The following is a 24,479-nucleotide window of genomic DNA, read 5'->3' as shown; positions in this document are numbered from 1 at the left end:
TATAACCTCTCCTATTCCCGTCAGCGACGTCAGGGGATTCTGCTCTCCACAGCCTCATTTGGTACGTTCACTACGTTGAACTTTGGCAGTATCTTGTCACGGTCTCCAAGCACACTTCCCTGGTGGCTGGTGATACATCTTCTTGTGTACTGATATGCAGTCTAAATACCCTTCTCAGTAAAACGTCTCCTCCCATCTTTTGCCCATCTTCTAATAGGACTTTGGGTTTTTACTGTTGAGATCTGAGAGTTCTCCATATATCCTTCATGAGTTACATGTCAGGTGTGGGGGTTACCAAGTTTCCCCCAGTCTTTTATCCTAACAGGGTTTCTCACAGAGCAAAACTTTTAAATTTTGATGAAATCCCACCGATTGATTATCTTTCTTTCTCCCATGGATCATACTTCTAGAGTCATATCTAAACTTTTTATCAATCCTAGCTCCTAAAAATTTTGTGTTTTCTTTAAAATTTTAGTTTTATGCATTTTTACAAGCTACTTTGGGTTGATATTTCTATTAATGTATGAAGTTTAGATCCAGGGATATTTTTGTTTTGGGTTTTCCTCCTGGTTTCACTCTTTGCTGAGGATATCCAATTATTCCAGCACCACACGTTGAAAACTACCCATCCTACCTTGACTACAGGAAGTTTAGCATCTTGGTCAAAAATCAATTGGCTACCCTTCAACAGATGACTGGATTAAGAAGCTGTGGTCCATATATACAATGGAATATTACTCAGCTATCAGAAAGAACGAGTTCTCAACATTTGCTGCAACATGGACGGCACTGGAGGAGATAATGCTAAGTGAAATAAGTCAAGCAGAGAAAGACAATTATCATATGATTTCTCTCATCTATGGAACATAAGAACTAGGAAGATCAGTAGGGGAAGAAAGGGATAAAGAAAGGGGGGTAATCAGAAGGGGGAATGAAGCATGAGAGACTATGGACTCCGAGAAACAAACTGAGGGCTTCAGAGGGGAGGGGGGTGGGGGAATGGGATAGGCTGGTGATGGGTAGTAAGGAGGGCATGCATTACATGGTGCACTGGGTGTTATATGCAACTAATGAATCATCGAACTTTACATCGGAAACCGGGGATGTACTGTATGGTGATTAACATAATAAAAAAATATTAAAATAAAAAAAAATCAATGGCTATACTTAGGTGAGATTATTTCTTGGTTCTCTATTCTGCTCACCTGATCTATGCACCTCTCTCTCTCTACAAATAACACAGTACTTCTTTAAATTTTATTTATTTAAGTAATCTCTACTCTCAATGTGGGGCTCAAACTCGTGGCCCCAAGATCAAGAGTCGGATGCTCTTCTGACTGAGCCAGCCAAGTGCCCCCGCCAATAACAGTCTTGATTACTGTGCTGTCTTGAAATCATTAGTGATTCCTATCACTTAAATCTTTTTCAAAATTGTCTTAGCTATTCCAGTTCCTTTGCCTTTCCATATAAATTTGGAATAATCTTTCCCGTAGCTACAAAAATCTTCATGGAATTTTAACAGGAATTCTGTTTAATCTGTTCATCAATTTGGAGAGAAGTGGCAACTTTATCATGCTGAGCCTTCCAATGTATGAATACAATATATGTCTCAGTTTATTTAGATAATTTCTTCTTCCTTCAGTTTTGTAGATTTCCACAAAGTCCTATGTATGTCTTTTCAAATTTACACTGAAGTTAGTGTTTTCATTTTTTGGTAATTTTAAATAACACTGTATTTTTATTTCCACTTTGTGTTAATTGCTACTATCCTACATTGTTGTTGAAGTCATTTATCAGTTCTAGATTTTTTATAGATTCTTTGGCATTTTTTATGTAGACTATTACATCATCTGAAAAAAAAGGACAGTTTTATTTCTTCCTTTCTTTTTTTTTTTTTTTTTTTTTTTTTTAAANAAGATTTTATTTATTTATTCGACAGAGATAGAGACAGCCAGCGAGAGAGGGAACACAAGCAGGGGGAGTGGAAGAGGAAGAAGCAGGCTCATAGCGTAGGAGCCTGATGTGGGGCTCGATCCCACAACGCCGGGATCACGCCCTGAGCCGAAGGCAGACGCTTAACCGCTGTGCCACCCAGGCGCCCCTATTTCTTCCTTTCTGATCTGTAGGCCTTTATTTCCTTTTCCTATTGATCTGGCTAGAAATTCCACTACTATGCTGCAAATAGTGACAACAAATATCCTTGTTTTGTTTTGATCTCAAGGTAAAAAAAAAAAAAAAAGGACAAAACTCCGTTTCTGACCATTAAGTATGACTCTAGCTACCAGTCAAGTATAGATTTTGTCTACTGAGATGGGAAGGCTCCCCCCTCCTGAGAGTCTCACAAATTGTGTTGAATTTTGTCATCTGTTTTTTCTGCATCACCTAATGGTGTGGCTTTTCTTTAGCCTGTTAACAGATCAATTACACCGATGATTTTCAAATGCTAATCCAAATTTGCAAGCACAAATAAACACCACATGTTCCTAGTATACAGGCCAATCTCTGTTCTTTCATTTTGTTTTTTTTTCCTGCCTTCTTGTGGGTTACTTGAACATATTTTATAATTTCATTTTGATTTATGGTATAGCTTCTGAGTTTACCTCTTTCGTATAACTTTCTTTAGTGATTGCTCTAGGTTTTCACAACTATCACAGTTTAATTATCAACATTTTACCAGTTCATGGTACCGTACAGAAATCTTACCTTCCTGTCTCCTTATACTCCCCCACTTGTAACAGTCAAGTGAAAGACTCCCTCTACATACACTGAGAACATCGAGAGCTATGCTTCAACCCTCAAACATGAGGAGTATCTATTGAATTTACCAGTATGTTTGCTCTTTCCATTGTTTGTACTTCCTTCCTTTGCTTTACATCATTTCCGTTCTGTTGAGAAATCTTCCTCTACCTATTATCTTAGGGTAGGTCTGCTGGTGACAGATCACGTGAAGGATGTTTTCACCTGATACAGAATTCTGAGCTGACAGTTCTTTCCCTTCAGCACTTGAAAAATATGCCACTTCCTTATGGCCTCTATGGTCGCTGATGAGAAATCCATCAAATTGTTTTTCCACTACTGGTAAAGTGACATTTCTCTCTTACTGCTTTTTGTCTTCAGTTCTCAGAAGTTTAACTATGATGTGTCTTAGCATGGATTTCTTTGAGTTTATCTTGTCTGGGTTTCACTAAGCTTCTTGATTCTGTAGGTTTATGGCTTGCCAAATTTAGGAAATATTCAGCCAGTATTTCTTCAAATACGTTTTCAGCCCCACTGTCTTTCTCCTCTTTCTGGGATTATAACAAGAACAAGAGGTCTTTTGTCAAAGTTCCACATATCCCTGACATTCTGTTCACTTTCAGTTATTTTCTCTCTCGTTCAAGTTGGGTAATTTCTAGTTCTTCAATCTCTCCTGTCCTCCTCATTCTGCTGTTCAGCCATCCACTGGGTTTTCCGTTTCAATTATACTTTTGAGTTCTAAATTTCCATTTGTTTCTTTCTATCCTGTGTTTTCTTCCTGAGATTTTGTTTTTTCATTTGTTTCACACATCAATAATTGCTCAGTGACACATAATCATTTTGGCTGCCTTAAAATCCCTGTCAAACCATTCTAACATCTGCAACATCTCTGTACTGCTGTCAGTTGTCTTTTCTCATTCAAGTTGAGATTTTCCCAGTTTTTCATATGACATGTAATTTTCAACTGAAGCCTCCACATTTTGGGTTCCATGTTATCAGACCCAGGCTCTGATTCAAGTCTACTATTACAGCAGGCCCCTAATGACAATGTCCCAGCAATTTCTTGTTTCCACCAAGAGGAATGCAGAGGTGGAGATGAAGTCAGGGTTCTCTGCTCAGCCTCCGCTGAGGTGCAGGTACTCCTCACTGCTGAGTGGGGTCAGAGTTCAACCTCTCCCTTGGCCTCCACTCATACTGCCCTGGCTGCACCAGAGGTCCTTGTTACTACATCCTACATTACCTCATTGTGGCCTCATTACCACAGAGTGGTGGTGAAATTCTTAAATCTCTACTAGGTTTCCTCTAATGCCACCCCAGCAGGAAGAGCATGTCTTCATCACCCAACACAGAAGAAAATCCCACCTGCTCACCCAGCCTTCTCTGATACCACCCAGCAGAGAAAGTCACCTCAACACAGCTTGTCAAGGGTAAAGTCTAGATTCTCCAACCAGCCTTAGATAAGAAGAGTGAGGAAAGGCGCTGCAGTGTTTTTGAAAAGTGTTCTGTCTCCGGGCTGTCCCTTTTCTGGTCTTTTGACAGGAGAGGAGACTTTTCTTGGGGTTCCTGAGGTGAGCCCTTTGGTGTTGCCGGGTTGCTAGTTCTTCAGGCCCAAGTCTGGGATATATAAGGCAAAAAAGAAAACCCAGGGAACTCAGTTCTGTGTCATTTCTGAGGTCCCAATATACCAGTATCACTATACTTCCTTCTCTCCACCTTTCAGTCTTGTATGCGTTTTATATATATTGCCCAGTGTTTTTAGATATACTTAGTGGAATAGGGAAATACCTCTACTCATCTTTCCAGAGATCTCTTGTATCTCAAATTATCTGTGTGTAGACCTTGTGTTAAAATGGCAACAAGAAAGTAAACCATGTTTTACAATACACTAAAAACTTTCAAATTGGTTAACTAATTCTGTATTTTTAGATTTAAAATTCTGAAATCTGTGAATTTATTAAAATTATCACCTATTTTGTATAGCATTATGTAAACCGAACTCAACTATCAAATCTAAAAAAGGGGGAACAAGGAGTAAGATAACTGTATTTCTTTTATCTTGAAAATTCTTATTTGGTTTTCTTTTTAATCTTCTATTTCTCTCAGTTTTTGGATATTCTATTTGTCAAAGCAAGTCACAAGGCCAACCCAGATTCAAGTAGAGGGCAAACAGACTTAACCTCCTGGGGAAAAAAAAAATGAGAAAGAATTTGTAGCCATCTTTAATCCATCACACCTTATTCCATTAACAAATTCTGGCTATACAATGAATAACATTTGCTTCCCTAAAAAATGTCAGTGAATGGAACTAGTTTTGCCACTTCAAATACTTAGTGGAGTAAATTGGATATAAATACTCCAGTTAAGTTAAACACCTGCTTGGAATAAATCCAAAGAAGAGCACAACAGTTAAGAATGTGAGTTTTAGAGCCACACAACCGCTACCCCCAACTCTTGAACATTGGCTTGGCTTCATCATGAAGCCTCGGTTTAAATGTTACCTCCTCCGAACAGCTTCCTTTGAGCACTGCTAGTCACAGCACTGCATGACCCTCACCTCCTCCACACCCAGATCTTATGTGTGCTTTACTCACTCCATGAGTGTTTCCCCCACAACACCACCCATGTCCCACGTGGGACATTATTTGGGCTCACTCTTGTACTTGTAGAGCTGACCATGTGATCTAACATAAATACATCCCACAATATTTGATGAAGTCAGTGAATGAATGAATACATCTATCACCAACTAACTGTGTAACCTTGGTCAAGTTACTTAACCACCTTCCTAAGGCTCAATTTTGTCATCTTTAAAGCAGAAATAACAACAGCATTTATTTCTTTAAGTCATGCACCAAATATTCTCCAGTTCATAAATGCATTAGCTACTAGGAATATAGCAGTGAACTAAACAGGCTTGGTCCCTACTTTCAGGTTATTTAGAGTTGTGAAACAGACCTTAAACAAAATCTCAGAATTTATTACAGAAATTATAAGTTGGGGGGCGCCTGGGTGGCACAGTCGTTAAGCGTTTGCCTTCAGCTCAGGGCGTGATCCCAGCGTTCTGGGATTGACCCCTGCATTGGGCTCCTCCGCTGGGAGCCTGCTTCTTCCTCTCCCATTCCCCCTGCTTGTGTTCCCTCTCTCGCTGGCTGTCTCTGTCAAATAAATAAAATAAAATCTTTAAAAAAAAAAAAAGAAATTATAAGTTGGGGTGACTGCTCTGAAAGACATACAAATATTATGAGAAGACAAGATACAAGCTAAAGAATTAAGCAACATTTTTCTGAGAAACTGACATTTAAACTGAGACTGAAGAACTAGTAAGTGTTAACCATGTGGAAACACAGAGGGGGACTGGGTATTCCAAGAAGAGGAACAGCATGTGCAAATGCCCTGAGCTAGGAATGAAACTAGTTTATCAGAGATACTGAAAAAGAGATAATGTGGCTAAAGCATAGCAAACAATGGAGAGAACAGTACAAATGAGAGAGGGAGGCTTAGAGTCTGTCTTTTATGTTTAGATTTTATACTAAAACAAAAAGGAAGCCACTTCAAGGTGTTTAGGTAAGTGAGTGATACTAGATTTGCATGAAAAATCACTCTTGTTGCTGCGTAGAAAACACATGAAAAAAATCAGACGACTAAGAATGGGGAAGCCAGTTAGGAAGTTACTAAAGTAGTCTAGGCAACTGATGATCCTTAAAATTAGAGGGGTACACAAATGGATTTGGGGTGGGGAGGGCAGGTGGGGCAGAAGAGAGGTATCAAGAACAGCCCTCATTTCTGAGGTAAGAAGTAGGTGAAAACGTTAGACAAGGAGGGAAACACAGTTAGAAACACTGCAGACACAAGGGTAACAGGGACAGGTCTACCTGAGACGGGAGAACTACTCCAAAGGGGTGGTATGAGGCTCACGTGGATCAGTACAAACAGCCACTATTGCTCCAACATCCCTGTGAGACACAGTTCCCAAATGTTCAACAGGCCAAACACTTTAGTAAACTTATCACAGAACTGTAAAAGAGAGAGGCACCTGGGGGGCTCAGTAGGTGAAGCGTCCGCCTTCGGCTCAAGTCAAGATACCAGGGTCCTGGGATTGAGCCCAGAGTCAGGCTCCCTGCTCAGCAAGAAGCCTGCTTCTCCCCCTCCCTCTGCCTGCCGCTCTCCCTACTTGTGCGCTCTCTCTCTGTCAAATAAATAAATAAAATCTTAAAAAAAAAAAAAACTGAAAAGGGGAGAAGGGAAAAAAAGGGGCCCTGAAGGTGCAGGGAGAAGGGAAAAAAAGAACAGAACTGTAAAAGGGAGAAATATGTCTTTACTCTAAAAATAATCTACTGTAACCAATGTTAAAAGCTGTGCCATTTTACCTAAATATAATCAAAAACAAATACCTGAAATTCCAAAAGATAATTACATTTTTTCAAAATATTCATACTAACCCACTATTATAGGGCAGATCACATTAAACAGGTTTATGGGGGGGGCGGAATCCTACTGGTTTTTTAAAAACTTTATTTTCAAGGAATTATAGTTCCCTCCCAAAACCCAACCTCCCTATTCCACCATTCAAATAAATACGTTTAATATAAAGTCTCCTGCACAACTCATGGGCCACACACATGACCCCATATACAAAACATTACTCACAATTTCACACCCAATGGGACTTTTAAACATTTTCTTTTAGCAAGAAAAGAGCATTTAAGTACTTTTCATTTCAATTTCATGAACGTTAATCATATGCAAAAGAATGATTAAACAGTGTAATCTATACACAGCATTTAACAGTATCAAACGTGAATTCCCACAGGCCGTTCAGTACAGCTCTTCCTAACACGTTCTTGTTACAGCGCAGTGGCCGTGCTGTGAACTCCTGGCGGGCTGGAACGGCAAACTCAACTGCTCCGCAGCATGTACGGAGAGGGGCACCGGCAGAAAGATGCCATCAGTCTTAACCTGCGGACAATGTTTTCTCACTCATCTACACGCTGAACTGGGGGACCCCACTACTCGGAAGATGACCGCCAAGATTTTTCAGGTGCAAGTGCAAAGCAAGTGAACAGCCCAACAGAGCCACCCAAAGGCAGGTGCCAAGAGGCTGAGACAAGAGGAAGGAAACGCTCTCACGAAAGCTCTCCCGTGTCGACGACTTTGCAAGAACGCATGGCACACGCATCATAACATGACCTTCTCAACATCAAGACGCGGCTCCGAAAGGTCGCGCAGCTGCTGTGCAGTGCGGCCGGGGTCCGCTGCTCTCCTGGCTGGTGGGGCCCAGCGCAAGGAGGACCGCGCCCCTGGGCCAGGCCGCGCAAGCCATGGGGAGCCCAAGCCGGCGAGCGGAGCGTGCAGAAAGAGCGGGGCGGCCGGCCGCGGAGAAGACACTCCGGAGGCATGGGGCCAGCTCGGAGGCACACAATTCCGGGGACACTTCTAAGGTCACACCTTAGAGGCCACCATCCTGGATTTACGGGGAGCTCGGTGGAACGGAAACAGATGGAACTTCCCGACTCGCCACGCCCTCCCAGGGCAGGCTCAGCTTCGACGGGCCGGGCACGGGAGCCTGCTGCAGCGATACTGGGCCACCGGACCTCTCAGCTCTTACCCACCACGTAACCCGGGGCTCTGAGCGAGGCGCCGTCCCCCCCGCCCCGGGCGGACCCCAGCCCTCCACCGGTAGCAAGCACCAGGGCACGCGGGGCCGGCCGTGGGGCGGGGGCGCGAAGCAGCCACAAGCCCCGCGGGCACGCCCCCAGCCCCGCTCGGAGGCCGCGGGCCCCTGCACCCGGGCTACCCCTCCGAGGTGGAAGATGACCGCCCGTCACTCACCTGTCCTGCCGCCGCCGTGCCCGCCGACCCCCAGTGCCAACCGGGCCCTGCGCTACAGCCCGCCCGTTCCGAACCACGCGGCGCCCGTGACGGACCGGGAGACGCAGGACACCGAATCTCCGCCCTGACGCGGCCCCGCGACCCGGCAGCCCGACGCCCCGCACTTCCGGCGCCGCCGGAAGCTCCTGCCTCGCCTCTCGCCCAGGCCGCCGGAAGTCCCGCCACGACCTCCGCCCCGCGCCGGAAGTCCCGCCCGCGGCCTCCGTTTCAGCCTCGACCGTCGGAAGTCCCGCCCCGGGCCTGCACGCGCACCGGAAGTCCCCCGTCCGCCCGCGTTGGCGGGGCCGCGCGCGCGGGGACCTGGGGCAGTGGGGGCGCGGTGGCCGTTTTTTGCGCCGGTGACTGCCCGCCCCCACCCCGCGGCGGCGCTCGCCCCAAGGTGAGCCCGGAAGGGCCGAGCCGCGGACTTGGAGTCGCGGGCGCTCGCAGGGAGCCCACTAGCGCGGCCCCCAGTACTCACTGCGGCGGGCTCCCGCGGGGGTCCTCGACCCCCACGGGTTCGCGTCCATCGGCTCGGGTCGGGGGGACCGCTGACGGGCGTCCAGCCCTACGTGCTCCCCGCGGCCGCAGGGCTGCTGGCCGCGACTCTTCCTCGCGGGGCTGTGGCAGAGGCTTTCTGTCCGCACGGGCGCCCGATGGAGGTAGAACTATTAATATTTCAGCTTATCTGCAGAGGATGACTCATCCACTTTCCTTTCTGAAATATTTGTTCGCCATTGGCTAAAAAGAAAAAACAAAATCAGCTGCTCACTGCAAAAGGTGGGACTTTCTCGGGTTTGATGTAGGTTGCAAAGAGGACATAATGGACTGGAGACCTTCCATGAGCGACCACCCTCTGCTTTATAAGCAACTCTGCCTAGGCGTTTAAAATTGACCTACAGTAAATGAAAAGAAAACATTATTCCGATCAACATTCTCGCTCCTTTAAAAACGAAAGCTCGGCATTCAAATTCAAGAAGCCCTAATAAGATGATTGCACAAGAAACAAATTTAACGTATTTTGGGATCCAAATAATCACAAAGTATGTAGAATAAATCCTGAAGTTATTTACACATTTAGTAAAAGCTTAGCACTAAGAAACCATTCTGTAAGAGAGAGTAAGGGTTTCAGACTTTTGGAGATTGTGGCAAACATTTCACCAGGAGGAGAATTTTCCTCTACCCTTCAGGATTCTTCTGGCTGATGGAAAAGTTACAGTGACATGAGACAGATTAGCAGGAGAATATCAAATTTAATTATAATTACGTATGTATGGGAATCCAGGTAAACATGAGAGATTCCAAAGACAGGCAAAATAAGGTTCATAGGTCACCCAGAGCCTAGGAGAAGGGGGTCTGGGACTTCAAAAGGAAGGCGAGTGACTCGTAAGAGGGTGGAACAAACTGTTTCTTAAACAAATGTTTGCTAAGCTGCCCAGAACCAATGGGACACAGAGAAGACTTTGATGACCTAGACCTAGCTAGTTCCCTCCGTGTCGACCTAGGGTTTGTTGACTTCCCAATGCTTAAAGACTTTTTTTTAAAGATTATATATTTATGTATTTATCTATTTGACTGCCGGAGTATGCGCACACACAAGCAGGGGGATCGGCAGGGAGGGGGAGAAACAGGTTCCCAGCTGAGCAGGGAGCCCCATGCAGGGCCCTGTCCCAGGACCTTGGGATCATGACCTGAGATGAAGGCAGAGGCTTAACCAAATAAGCCACCCAGGTGCCCCAGGACTTTTCTGATGCAATCAGTGGTGATATTAACAAAGGTAATTGGTGTTGAATAATGAAATGTGTTAACATTTGCAAGATCTGCTTAATTCAATGAAGTAATATTTTCCAAGTGACCCAATGTTACAAAATCATGCATGAGAAAATATGCAAAGTTTCGGTCCAAAGCAATGAATGTTAATGTAATAATATAAAATGTTCATAGATCTGTAGAAAAGATGTTAGGGTTTGAAGCCGACAGCCAGGAAAGAGTTCTCGAGACATCTTTGGGCAAAAAAGGTGGTTTTATTAAAACACCGGGACAGGACTCATGGGCAGAAAGAGCTGCACCGACGCCATGAGGAGTGGCCCATGATATACTTTCAAGTTGGGAGGGGGTTAGAGATATTATGTCTCTAAGGAATTTGGAAGCAAGGTTTCCAGGACCTTGAGGGCGCTAGCTATTATTGGGTAAAGGTTATTTATTACTGTCTAGTAAAACCTTAGTTATGCAACCCTTCAGATGTATATCAGTGGGCCATATGCTTGGGGTGTGGGTGACTGCCAACATGTGTCTTGGGGAGTTTAGAGATAAAGGAAATCTCTAAAGGAATTTTTATATGTTAAAGTAGACTTAACAGGATCCTGGGAGCTGGGCTTCAGTTGCCTTTTGCCCTGAACAAAGTATTAACATCGAGGCAGTGGAGTCCCTAGAGGAAGGTCATTCTGCCTGTTTCAAGGACTTGTCAATGTGCTGTGGATAGTAAGGAAATTTAATAATTTATCTTTTGCCTTTGTTTCCCACATCAGTTTCAGATTCCAAATAGCAAATATCTTTTTTAAAAACCACTACCTGTGATTATTATCAAAAAAGAATAACCATGATAATCTGAAAAGGCTAATAAAATACTTGCCAATTTTCCGGCATATTTGTGTGAAGAAAGATTTTCTTCATAGACTTTGGCCAATGCAATGTGTAACAGCTGTCTTCTCTTGTCAGACGTAAGAGAAATTTGCAAAAATGTAAATAAAATCTCCCAGAAATTTTTTTTTTTAAGATTTTATTCATTTATTTAACAGAGAGAAAGAGACAGCCAGCAAGAGGGAGAACACAAGCAGGGGGAGTCGGAGAGGAAGAAGCAGGCTCCTACTGAAGGAGACTGATGCGGGGCACGATCCCAGGACCCCGGGATCACTCCCTGAGCGCAGACGCTTAACGACTGAGCCACCCAGGCGCCCCTCCCAGAAACCTCTTCTGATTTGTTCACAAAACAATTATTTATTAAAATGTTATTTGTCAATATGTAGTGCATTTATCATCTTTAAGTGAATTAAAAAATATCTTAATATACTAGTCTTAATATTTTTAATATAGTAAATACGGATAGATACCAACAAAAGTAAGCAAGAGCTCTTTAAGTTCGTGGTAAATTCTAAGACTGTTAAGGTGTCCTGAGAACAAAAAGTTTGAGGACCCCTGCACGTCACTTTGCTAAGCAGTAATAATTCAGTATTTTAAATTTCACAGGCACAAGAGGAAGGAACTTGAGCTATGTAGGCATTTTATAACTACTTAGAGAAATAATTTCACATGTAGTCTGAATTAAGATACTCTTGATATATAACCACACTTTATTCAATTTATCTGAATAAATGAATGATTGTTACCTGATGGCAAATTTAGTAATTTTAATAATTTTAAATTTTTAACAGATAAATGAATTTTTTTAATTAACAAGTTAAATTGTAATACTTAATACTTTAATATTGAGTGGGTGTAATGTGTTGGGTCTGTGGGGGTGTGATGTGGGGGGGCATGTTGAGTGTAGGGTCGGGGGGTCTGTGAGGGCTGTGGGTGTGATGTGTAAGGTGTGATGTGAGGGGCATGATGTTGGGTCTGTGTGGGCTGTGGGTGTGATTTGAGGGGTGTGATGTGCGGGGTCCGCGTGCGGTGAGGGTATGGTGTCTGAGGCATGATGTGGGGTCTGAGTGTGGGCGGTACGGCTGTGTGACGTGGGGGCAGCTGTGGGCGCACGGTCGGGTCACGAGGGCGTTCCTGAGGGCGGCTGGGCGAGGCGAACGGTGCGTGCGTGCGTCCGCGGCCTTCCGAACCAGGGCACGCACGGCGCCGTCCGCTCGGCCCACCGCCCGGAGGGAATCGGAGCGGCGCCTCCCCGTAGGCTAACTGCGCAGACGACCGCACCGCCCAGGGACCTGCCTCCGGCGCGCAGACTGGCGTGAATGGGCGGGGCCGCTCGCCCGGCCCTCCGTCTCCGGATGCCCTCCTTAAAAGGGCTCCGCAGAGACCTGAGTCCGTACAGCGGTGTTCACCCCACGGCGGGAACGGCTGAACCCAGCCTCCGAGACCCAGGCCCTGCGCACGCCCTCGCGCGACCGTGACGCCAGGCGCGGCCGGCGCGCGATTGGCTGGGGAGGATGTGGCGCGCTCTGGCGCGGGCGCTAACGATTGGGCGCACGGCCCCGAGGGGCGGGCCCCAGACCTGGGCGCGGAACCTGCGGGAGGATCGCGTGGCGCAGGAGGGGTGCGCGGCGGCTCAGGCGTACCCGGAGCGCGGCCACCTGCGGTAGGCTGGCGGGAGTCGGGAGGGTCCCCGCGGGTGCGCGTCCGGGGCGCGGAGAGGCCCGGAGGTGGAGTGCCCGGGACGGGGGACCGAGTGTGGCCGCGCCGCCCGTTTGCGCTGCGTCCGGGGCGCCAAGCCGCCCGGCGCCCTCCCGGGGGACTTTCGGGGGCAGGTGGGAGTTGGGGGAGGTCTCCGGGACCCTGGTGGTGCGGGGGGAGCTTCTCCCGGGGGGGGGGAGCTTCTCCCAGGGACGCGGGGCCTTGGGCCCCGGTCCTGTGTCAGCGTCAGGGTCACGGACAGGGTCCGGCGGGCTGCCAGCATGCCGGAGATTGACACGGACAAGCTGGACGCGCAGCAGGTGCGACTGCTGGCGGAGATGTGCATCCTCATAGATGAAGAGGACCGTCGCGTCGGGGCGGAGACCAAACGGAACTGCCATCTGAACAAGAACATAGACAGAGGTGCGGGGGCCGGGGCAGGTGCGGGGGCCGGGCGGCCCGTGTGCCCGCTGCGCTGTCCCGGCCATGCAGAGACCCGCCGAACAGCGCACCGTGGCAGCAAGTTCCAGGGGCTCTGGACCGTCGGCGGAGAATGGGGCAAGTAACTGCTGTCTTACAGTAAAGTAATTGCCCCTCTTTGGCTCGCAGGGTTATTGCATCGAGCTTTCAGCGTCTTCTTATTCAACACGGAAAATAAGCTCCTGCTGCAGCAGAGGTCGGATGCTAAAATCACCTTTCCAGGTGAGCGTGCTTCTGGCTGAAGTATTTTGTGGGGAGCCGGATCCAGCAAGACTCGGTCGGGGGCATTCTTGGTAGCCAGGGTCAGAAGGGAAACCCTGTGGATGGCATCATTTCATATTCCGCATAAAGAAGTGTGTGCATTGAGTGCAACTTAATAAAATGACAATGAAAACTCCCCACATCACTTATATTTCTAATGTATATTTTTATCTGTGTTGTAGGTTTGTCTTTATACTCTTTGATCTTTCTTATTAAGAAGGCGTCAATAAAGAACTTATCCACACGTGTCTATTATTGATAGCTTATTGTAACTAATTTAGAAATCTTCATTTTTCTGTTACTTTTAAAACTTTAAGGTTTTTTTTTATCTTTTAGACCTTTTTGGAAGAAAAATTAATCTACATGTATATTAAAATGTTCCAGGTTGTTTTACCAACACTTGCTGTAGTCATCCGTTAAGTAATCCACAAGAGCTCGAAGAAAAAGAGGCCATTGGAGTAAGAAGAGCAGCACAGAGGCGTTTAAAGGCTGAATTAGGAATTCCCATGGAAGAGGTAACCAGTTTTACTGCACAACCGTACAAGCTGAAATCTTGTTTAGAAATCCAAACATAAAAACATTTTAATTAAAATTTTAAATTTAAGGTAGGTCTCTGCTTTGTAACCTTGTAAGTTATTGGCCCCAGAAAGCACCTCCATTAAAGATTATTTAAATGTCGATTTCTTCATATTACCTGTGAGAATTTAGCTCAGTGCTGAAATGGATTGATCTGTTAACCAGTATATTATATTGATTATTTTTATAATTGACCTGATCAAAGATGATAGTTTTCTTGTAGAAATCCTTACAAATATGAGCTACAAATCTGATTGGGTAAATGGAAATCATCTTTTTTTCCCTGGAATTGTTCCCTTTAAATAAGACCTGAGTAAATAAAGTATATCTCATCTAGTTTAAATGGTAAATACTTTTCCCCCCAAAAAGTACTATCAAGACGTGAAGGAGAATGTCACACATCTAGCTTGAGTGCGTGCTTTTTTTCTTTTTTTAATACAATTGTTTCAATAAAATCAATTTAAATTTTTGGTCCTACAGGAAAAAAAATTTAAGCACTTGAAACTATAATAACATCTTCATGTATCATCAATAGATTAGTATTTTAAGAGTTCTAATTCTAAAACTATGGTTCTGTTGTTCAGGACCTTACTGAAATGTGGTGGGCTGATTTACATTACTTGTGTTATTGATGTTTTTGCTCTTGTTTTATTTTCATCCTAGGTTCCTCCAGAAGAAATTAATTACCTAACACGAATTCACTATAAGGCTCAGTCAGATAGTATCTGGGGGGAACATGAAATTGATTATATTCTATTTGTGAGGAAGAACGTAACTTTGAATCCAGATCCCAATGAGATTAAGAGCTACTGTTATGTGACAAAGGAAGAGCTAAAAGAACTTCTGGAAAAGGCAGCCTGTGGTGAAATTAAGTTAACTCCATGGTTTCAGATTATTGCCGATGCTTTCCTCTTTAAATGGTGGGATAACTTAAATCATTTGAATCAGTTTGTTGACCATGAGAAAATACATAGAATGTGAATGTGAAAATGAATGGTTAGCAAAATACTGAAAAATTTTTCCATTTAGTAAACTGAACATAATTTTTTAAAAATTTGGTTCCCTGTAAGAACTCGTCACTTGAAATATTGATACTTTACAACCAGTATTTGTGTGGAAAATACAACCAGGTTGCTAATTTTATATCACACACCACATATGTGTGCATTGCTATTTGTACATTTGCGAGAGGTTATTGTAAAAACAGAGGGCACACTAATGTTATCTGTCTAATCACGTGGTCCTAACAAACTCTCACAAATAAGTGAAGCTCTTCGTTTTCGTATGTCGTGATGAATACTGTCAGCACACTTGTAGAGCACTCTGCTCTTTGCCAATGCTCTATAAATCATTACATCGTTATCATCGTCTAGAAGAACGTGCAATGGGGACTGTCTGCTTACTTGAACATAGTCCAAATTAACTTTCCATGTGAGCAGACTGGTAGAATAGATTCAAGGGAAGTTAAATGGTATATATCCTGATTTCTGTTTTTCTAAGTTGATTTTATAGTTTAATCATTCTGGAAGTATTTTGATACCAAAAGTCAAACATTGCTTTTGGTAATGATATTGGTCGGGTTAAATCTTTTAAATAGTCTTTGCCAGTTAGCAACGTGTGCTTTCCGAACGACATGGACAGGCGGGCCATTTGTAAAATGGAAATTGGGTCAGTTGGGTGATACGCTGCAGCAGGATTTCCTGACCTTGACACTGCCGACATTTGGGTTGGAGGGTTCTTCGTTGTGACAGTTCATCTGTGTGTTGGAGGACGTTTAACAGCATCCCCGCGTTCCACCCACTCAGAGCCATCCTCACCCCTCCCCCTGTGACAGTCACTGTGACTCCAGATGCCAAATAACTCCTAGAGGGCACCGGCGCCCCCAGTTGAAAACCAGTTCTGCCAAGTCAGGCCATATCGTAGGGGGGAAAATTCACAGAAAGATTACAGTCCATGTTATAGATTTGGGTTATGGGATGTGTGTATATATTCATAGTTAAATTGTACCTTGACTAATGCACTTTCTAGAAGTCTTGCCATAGATTTCTCAGATCTGAACTCTTAAGACACCTGTATTATCCTCGAATGTTGTATAAGAAAAAAATGAGAGATTTAACAAAGCTAAATGTTTAAATTCAGTAGCAAAATCCGTTTCTTGTTAACCTCGAACAGCTGACTTAAAACTTCAGGCAAGACTGTGTGGCAAGTATTAGTTTTACTGAAAAACAGAAACAATAAAAAGAATTACCACATTTTAACGTTGTCTGGTTTGTTAAAACTTTAATCCCATCATTTAATCCTTTAATAAAATTATGGGATCCATAACCAGGAGCACCAGTGGACAGCACACCTCAGCCCACTCAGTAAATGCTCAGTGAGCGTTAGATGTTACTGCTATTGTTTTATTAGAAGGCCTGTCTGGAACATGGAAGGATGAATGCTCTTTGACCTGATGAACCCCTTAGAACTCTTTCATCTTTTTAAAGATGAAATGAAACAAATTTTTATCTTAACTGCTTAAAATTCATGGTGTCCAAAGTCTATAACTGTCTGACCGCTCCTTTAAGGGCCAGAAGTAGTCTACAAAATTTATTATTCTGGGGGTGCCTGGGTGGCTCTGTCGGTTAAGCGTCTGCCTGGTCATGATCCTGGGGTCCTGAGATCGAGTTCCACTCCCCACTTAGCGGGGAGTCTGCTTCTCCCTCCGCCTCTCCCCCGTCCCTCCTGCTTGTGAGAGTTGTCTCTGATAGACCGGTGATGGGTAGTAAGGAGGGCACGTATTGCACGGTGCACTGGGTGTTATACGCAACTAATGAATCACCGAACTTTACATCGGAAACCGGGGATGTACTGTACGGTGACTAACATAATAAAAAAAATTAAAAATTTTTTAATAAAAATAAAATTATTCTGTCTTCAACCCTATACTGTCCAGAGAACAAGAGTGAACACCAAGACACTGTAGGGAGGGGGCAGGTGCTACTCCCCTGCGTGGCCCCAGCCCCCAGCAGAGGGGCACAGGCACAGAACTCAGGCATGTGAGTGGGTCCCTGGGCTGCACGCCACGTAATTCTCAGGTGGAGGTGGTACTCCCATCTGCTCTCCAGGACACACCTGCTTGATGGTTTCACCCCCCCATGTGGATGGGCCTGTTCGGTGGGCATTCCCAGGAATGGGGGACCTCACTTACTACATAAGTCTGGATGCCCACCCGGATCCCCCCTCTGCACATATGGGGTGTCTAGTCTTTCACTATAGCCCTTTCCCACCTCAACTGGGTCCTTGTCAGCCTAAGCCTGGACTTCTCACTGAGGTCTCACAGAGTGAACTTGTGCACATTTAATAGCCTGACACAACTTTGTACCTCACAGTTTCACACACTTAACCTCTCATCTACATGACTTACACTCCCATATTTATTTTTAAGATTCTATTTATTTGAGAGAGAGAGAGCACAAGCAGGGGAGAGGGGCGGGGAGAAACAGACTCCCGGCTGAGCAGGGAGCCCAACACAGGACTCGATCCCAGGACCCTGAGATCATGACCTGAGTTGAAGGCAGATGCTTCACCGACTGAGCCACTCAGGCACCCCTGCTTTTGTGTGTGTGTGTATGTGTGTGTGTATTTAAAGATTTTATTTATTTATTTGACAGAGAGGCAGCCAGCGAGAGAGGGAACACAAGCAGGGGGAGTGGGAGAGGAAGAAGCAGGCTCCCAGCGGAGGAGCCTGATGTGGGGCTCAATCCCAGGACTCTGGGATCACGCCCTGAGCCGAAGGCAGACGCTTAACGACTGAGCCACCCCGGCGCCCTGCTGCTTGTATATCTCAACGGGATCTCATGCTTCTGTTCAGACCAAATCCTGAGACGCACCAATCTACGTCCTCCCAGGAAACGGCAACCCCACTCCTCCGATCACTCAGTCTAAGTACTTTGCAGTCACGTTTAATTCCTTTCCCCCTCACACCCTGTACCCAATTAGTTAGTAAGCCCTTTGAATTAACCCAGATTGGAACTTTGATTCACTTTTCCTACTGCTTTGAATCCAGACAATCCCTGGACGGCCTCCTGACGGCATCTGCTCTTGCCTCTTGAAGTCTATTCCCAACACAGCAGCTAGCGAGTGTGTCCTCTCCCTCCTGCTCAGAAAACACCAGAGGAAGCCCCCAGCGGGCCCCCCTCCCCACACTGTGCCCGGCACCGTGCGCCTCATGACTGCCCTGGGATCCAGCTCTGGGCAGTCCCTGAGTGCACCACGCAGGCTCCCCCTTAGATCTTTAAACTATTTCTTTCTAGAGAAATTTTTTTCCAGATATATCCATGACAGGCTCTCACTTTTTTCAAACCTACTCAATTTTGGCCACCTCCATGTTGCCCACTGTGGCCAGTCTGTGACCCATTTCTCCCACACTTTCCCCTCCTTTTCTATCACTTAACGCCTGGTAATATAGCATGTAACGCACTTACTGCCTGTCCACCTGGATGCGAGCTCTCTTAGGGCAGGGATTTCTTACTTCTTCCAACTAGTCTGAAAAATTTTAAACCTACAGAAAAATTATAAGGATAGTGTAACAAGTCCCCATGTACCCTTGACATAGATTTGTCAACTGTGAAGTTTGCCACACGCATATGTGCTCTTGAGATATTTACAATTTATTCCAGATTTAATGACATCTTTGGCATATAACCAAGAGGCACAGAAAGGAAATTTCACACACACAGTACTTTCATCTAAAATACAGCACCTGGGTGGCTCAATTGGTGGAGCGTCCGACTCTTGGTATTAGCGCAGGTCTTGATCTTGGGGTCATGAGTTCGAGCCCCGTGTTCAGCTCCACGCTGGGCATGGAGCCTACTTAAAAAGTAAATAGATGGGGGCCGCCTCGGTGGCTCAGTCGGTGAAGCGTCCGCCTTCAGCTCAGGCCATGAACCCAATGGATGGGGAGTCGGCTTTCCCCTCTGCCTCTCCCCCGGCTTGTGCACTCTTTCTCCCTCTCTCAAATAAAATATTTTTAAAAAATGAATAAATAAAATAAAATACAGTTATCAGGGAAGGAAAATTCTTCCTTATCTTCAAGGTATTCCACTGGACATGACACAGACTAACAGGAGAAAACCCAGTTTCCTTGCACGTGCCCAGGAGGCCCCGTAAGGACCCCGGCATATTTGCAAGAGACGATGGACTCCTGAGGAACCCACAGGACTTACAGGGTAAGGAGCACAGGGCTTTGGGAGCTTTCGATAGTAAGGAATTCTAAGTAAAAATGTGGCTGAGGTAGAAAACCAGAAAAACAACAAGGTTTATTTCTACCTCTTTCTTGGCGTCACAGGCCCTGCCTCTGGTGACAGGACGTCTTTTACTTCTTAGTCTGGGGCGGTGTTTTTCTGATGGGAGATGCGTGTCCTGGATCAGGGGACAGAGGAGGGCCTGAGGCGCTCTCAGCGGCTGTTTCATTGTGGCACATTCGGGGGGCCGGCCGGGGCTCTACAACAGGTCACATCTCCCCGGTGTTCTCTATCATGACTTCTCCGTCCTCTTGCCCCCCAAAACCCTGCAGCCACTCACACCCATCTCTCCAACTCCATCAGGTCCCCAGCCCATTTGTCTGTCATGACTCTTTTTAAAGATCCCACAACAATTATTTTCCAAAACGTACTTGATTTTGATATACCATATTGTTTCCCATGACCAGATTCAGATTAAACATTTTTGGGAAGAACATTATGTAATACTGTGAACGTGGGGCTGCGGATATCTTTTCCATGTCCTTTGGACACATACCCAGCAGTGGAATTACTGGGTCACAGGGTAGCTCTATTGGTAACTTTTTGGAAGAACCTCCATACTGGTTTCCACATTGGCTGCACCAGTTTGCACTCCCACCAACAGTGCCCGAAGGTTCCCCTTGCTCCGCATCCTCGCCAACACCTGTTGTTTCTGGCTTGTTGATTCTCGCCATTCTGACCGGTGTGAGGTGACCTCTCGTGGTTTTGATCTGCATCTCCCTGATGCTCAGTGATGCTGAGCATCTTCTCATGGGTCTGTTGCTGACCTGGATGTCGTCTTTGGAAAAACGTGTTTAAATGCTCTGTCTATTTTTAATCAGATTGTTTTTTGCTATTGAGTTGTTAGCTGTCGTTTCTTTCTGGCTCAAACTGAGCTGTATTTGTCAATGTTTCTTGGATTTTTACAACGATATGTCTTTTCCTCATTATATAAAAGCATTTAGTCAGTCAAACATGTTGTTACTCAAATTCTCGGTAGTCTTTTTTATCCTCTTGATTTGCACAACTCTGGAAGAAATGAATTAGATCTCCCAGTATGAGTATGAACCTGTTAGCAGTTTCTCACCCACGTGCAGCTCAGGGTCATTTCCCACGTTCACCAGGAGGTGCGTGCAAGGTTGGGGCTGAGACACGTGCTTACTTTTGCTATCAAATCTCTAATGCTTCTGCATGATGGTGGAATGTGTGACTAATACGGTGACTGTTTTCAGAATTTACTGAAATTTTCTTTAGAGAAGATCCGAGGCAGAGAACAGCATGAGACTCTTGGGTTACAAGCTGGAGCCCTATACCCCAGGTATTAAACATACGTCATCCAGCATTAAAATCCAAGCCTGTCACTTCTGGTCTAACCTTACGCCGAGCCGCGAGGCAACTGTGCATTTCACCACTGTCCTTGGTGGACTGGGTCAGGTTGTGTGGTTTTCATAACCAGCCAGTATTTCGGGGTTTGAAGCATTCTTGGAGAAAGAGGGCCAGCAGGTGGAGGCAGGTCTGCACACCCACACTGAAGCCACGGTGTACAGGGAGCTCTGGGAGCTGCTCGTCTCATCCCCCAGGCTGCAGGGAGGATGCAGGTGCTTCTGTGTGTCCCGGGACCCTCACTTTGAGGATGGTGCTTCATGCCTTTCCTATCCCTACTTTAGTGGTCTCCCAGCCTCCTCCTCAGACAAATGCTTCGGGAAGGGGCTGAGGGGGATGTTTCATTCAGTAATTTCCACATATTTTCTAAAATTCTTTCTGGAATAAGGCAAGCTTAAAATCAAAGGGAACAGAACAAAAGGAGACCCAGACAGCGGTTATGATTCCTGAAGCCTGTTTCATGTTCACGCTTCCCTTCTGCAGAGGTGACGCTACCAGGGGTTGCCAAAGCCCCGAGGAACAACGAAAATCAGAAACGCCGGCACGCTCTGCATTTTCCGTGACAGCTAAGTGCCCAACTGGAACACATCCAGCCCTCTCCACACCCACACTTGGGCAGTTGATACAGCAGCACATGCTGTGCGGACAGCCAGTCCTCGAGGCTCAAGCTGAGGGCCGGTCAGCTTGCACACAAGAACAAAGGGAAGGATCAGAGGGAACAGTGCATACGTCCCCACGGACCCCGAAGAGCACCTCCGCCCAGTGGCCAGAAAGGAAAGCCTAGTGGTTCCCAGCAATGGGCAGACACTCACAAGTGTCCTGTCTCGGTGGGAGAGTTAGCCTAGATTTAGGACTGCTTGGTCTCACTGAACACATCCCGAAACCTAGACCCGAAATGATCAAGCTTCCCAACAGTTTAGTGACCTGTCAAGGGGTAAGCGCACTCGATGCGGCATCCAGACCCAGTCCTGCCCTTCCTCGTCTTCGCTGATGCCGGTCCGTGAGGTAAGCATAAACTTCACCGCTGTCCTTGACTTCAGAAATCAGTATGTGCTTTGGCTCACCCCGCCAACATCTGAGAATGTGCTCACTCAAGCGCAACGCGCACAACCGGGGAGCGCGCCTCGTGCTGCCGCACGCACTCTCGGAAACGGCAGGCTTTACATGCGGGTCAGCGCGCGCGCACACACGCACAAGAGGGCGAGAGACTGAAACCCCGAGAGGTGGTTCTCCTGGGACAGCATCAACAGAGAGATGACCTCCAGGGCGTGCGTTGCTATGTTTGAATTGTTGAATGAATTAATGAGATTACATTTCTTCTTGACACCTTGGGAGAAGACAAGGGAGAGGCTGGAAAAGGGAGGGAAGTAAAGTGAAAGTCAAGCTAACTTCAGGTTTCCAGGAGAGGGCAGTGTTCCCGAGCAGGCAGGCTGCCACCCCCGCAGAGCTGACTCCCAGGGCCCGAGACAGGAGCACTGTCACCCAGACCGCGAGACTCAGGGGCCTGCAACAGCCGGGCGAGTCTGGCCCAAGGCAGACCTCCGTCCTCAGGCTTCTGCCAGCACTGCGGGGGTTCGGGGGACCGCTGAGCCCTTCACTGAGGCTGCAGGGCCCAGACCTGACAGCCAGCTCCTCACCCCGGGACAAGGTCTTTGACAATTGCTGCCACGGTGAACGATCCCTCTCCTTGGGCTGCCCCCAGACTGGGTGCCGCTACCATCATTTATTCGCGATCTCCATTCCCTCTCTCCTGCTCCAGGGGTGCAGCTGCCTTTAGAACCCTCATTCCACACGGAGGAGGCTCCTGGGGCGGCAGGTCCACGGTCGCGAGTTGGCCAGGGCCATCCTGCCACACCGGGGCCTCCAATGGGCTCCACGCCAGCCACGTACCCCCGGATTGCTGCACTTTGAAGCACGTTCTGAAATCAGAAGTGTGAGTCCCCCACTTGATTCTTTTTCAGACTATTTCAGCTACTCCTCAAAGCTTCCACGTGAACTTTAGGATGGACTTATTTCTGCGGGTGGCACGGACATCGGGGCGATATCATGTCTGCTGGTGGACGGACGCCGGTCTCGACATGTGTTCATCTCTGCATTTCTTTCAGCAATGTTTTATGCTTTTCAGTGTACACATCTTCCACCTTGGTTAGTTCCCAAATATTTTCTTTTTCATCCTACTATAAAGGGAATGATTTTAATGTAGTTCTTGGGTTGCTCACTGTTAGTGTATAGCAATGTAAGTGATTTTTGTAGCTTGATTTTATATCCTGCAAACTTGGCTGAATTCACTTCTTTGGCTATGAAATATTTAAAGTTCACTGCATATAAAATCATGTGGTCTGTGAACGGAGATGATTTAATCTTTTCATTCCCAATTGACATGCCCGCTCCTTCCTCGTCTCGTCTCGTGCTCTGGCCAGGCTGCACTGCCGTTGAGCAGGAGTGGCCAAGCGGGCCTGCTGGCCTTGTCCCTTATCTCCGAGGACACGTTCAGTCTGGCCACCGAGTGGGAGGGTGGCTGTGCGCTTTCCAGACATGGCATTTATTCTGAAGCAGTTTCTGTCTCAGGTTTTTGAGTGCTTTTATCAGCAAAGGGTATTGCATTTGATCAAATGCTCTCTGCATCACTGAGGGTCACATGGTTCTTGTCCTTCACCGTGTTAATGGGATGCGTCACATCTGCACGTGGGCCATCCATGACTCCCAGGAACCTCCCAGGCTCATGCCGGGCCATCCTTCCAATGTGCTCACAGCAGTTTGCTAGCTTTTTCTTGAGGACTTCTGTGTTGATATTCACGAGGGACCTTGGTCTCCTGTTTTCCTACAGTGTCTCTGGCCTCGGTATCCGCACCATGCTGGCCTCACGGGATGTTAGGAAGCATACATACCCTTCTCTTCATTTCTGGGGAACAGTTTAAGGATTTGTGATGTTTTTTAAATGTTTGGTAGAGTTCACCAGTGAAGCCACCTGGGCCAAGGCGGTTCTTTGCTGGGACTTTTGTCTAATAGTAAGAAACAAACATTAAGTTTACCATCTTAACCCATTTTTCAGTGTACAATCCAGTATTGTTAAGTACACTCACGTGGCTGTACAACAGATCTTTAGAACTTCCACATCTTGCAAAACAAACTCTGTCCCCATGAAACACTAATCCCTCATCCCCTGGCTTCCGCCTCTCAACTCCCTGTTTCTGAATTTCGACGAACGCGGATTCTTCAAGGTGAACTATGGGGTGCTGGTCCTTCTGTGAATGGCTTATCTCCCACACCAGGGTCCCCGTAGTCCATCCACACTCACACAGGTCAGGGCTTCCTATCTTCTGAAGGCTGCACTGACACTCCTGTGTGCCTTTCTCTGTACCCATCCTCCCATCCGCCCCCGGAATGCTGGGTTGCTTCCTCCTAGTGGCCATTGTAATTCCGCACTGAACGTGAGGTGCACACGCATCTCTTGGAGATCCTACTTTGAATTCTTTTGGGCTTCCACCTGGAAGTAGGATTGCTGGCTCATGAGAACTCTCAGTTCTTGAGGAAACCCCATACTGTTTTCTACAGGGGCTGCACCAGTTTGCA

General features: G+C 46.3%; 3 protein-coding genes and 1 long non-coding RNA gene across 6 annotated transcripts in view; 3 read left to right on the top strand and 1 right to left on the bottom strand.

Annotated features, from left to right (window-relative positions):
• Positions 1-9,281, bottom strand: part of WDR37 (WD repeat domain 37) — a 52,097-nt gene extending 42,816 nt beyond the window's left edge. For 2 of the 3 annotated variants that reach the window (XM_011231104.3, XM_011231105.3), the window contains exon 1: positions 8,566-8,698. The gene's annotated coding sequence lies outside the window, so the exon portion shown is untranslated. Of the gene's footprint in view, positions 1-8,565; positions 8,699-9,085 lie in introns of those variants that run through there. The other variant, XM_034644462.1, reaches the window with a different exon arrangement.
• Positions 8,055-11,987, top strand: LOC117796466 (basic proline-rich protein-like). The gene is made up of 3 exons (XM_034644336.1): positions 8,055-8,174; positions 8,417-9,004; positions 11,403-11,987. The coding sequence occupies exons 1-3, from the start codon at positions 8,055-8,057 to the stop codon at positions 11,484-11,486; spliced, it is 792 nt and encodes a 263-aa protein (XP_034500227.1). The 3' UTR covers positions 11,487-11,987.
• A 464-nt stretch (positions 11,988-12,451) lies between these two features.
• Positions 12,452-16,517, top strand: IDI1 (isopentenyl-diphosphate delta isomerase 1). The gene is made up of 5 exons (XM_034644042.1): positions 12,452-12,907; positions 13,205-13,365; positions 13,552-13,644; positions 14,068-14,198; positions 14,923-16,517. Exons 1-5 carry the CDS (start codon positions 12,759-12,761, stop codon positions 15,238-15,240), a joined length of 852 nt encoding a protein of 283 aa, XP_034499933.1. The 5' UTR covers positions 12,452-12,758; the 3' UTR covers positions 15,241-16,517.
• A 1,428-nt stretch (positions 16,518-17,945) lies between these two features.
• On the top strand, positions 17,946-21,598 carry LOC117796319. The gene is made up of 3 exons (XR_004620709.1): positions 17,946-19,469; positions 20,756-20,841; positions 21,390-21,598. It is a non-coding gene; the product is annotated as an uncharacterized LOC117796319 (long non-coding RNA).
• Positions 21,599-24,479: the final 2,881 nt, after the last annotated feature.

Source organism: Ailuropoda melanoleuca, chromosome 15, assembly GCF_002007445.2.
Source record: "Ailuropoda melanoleuca isolate Jingjing chromosome 15, ASM200744v2, whole genome shotgun sequence".
Lineage (NCBI taxonomy): Eukaryota > Metazoa > Chordata > Mammalia > Carnivora > Ursidae > Ailuropoda > Ailuropoda melanoleuca.
This window is presented reverse-complemented; position numbering and strand designations above follow the sequence as displayed.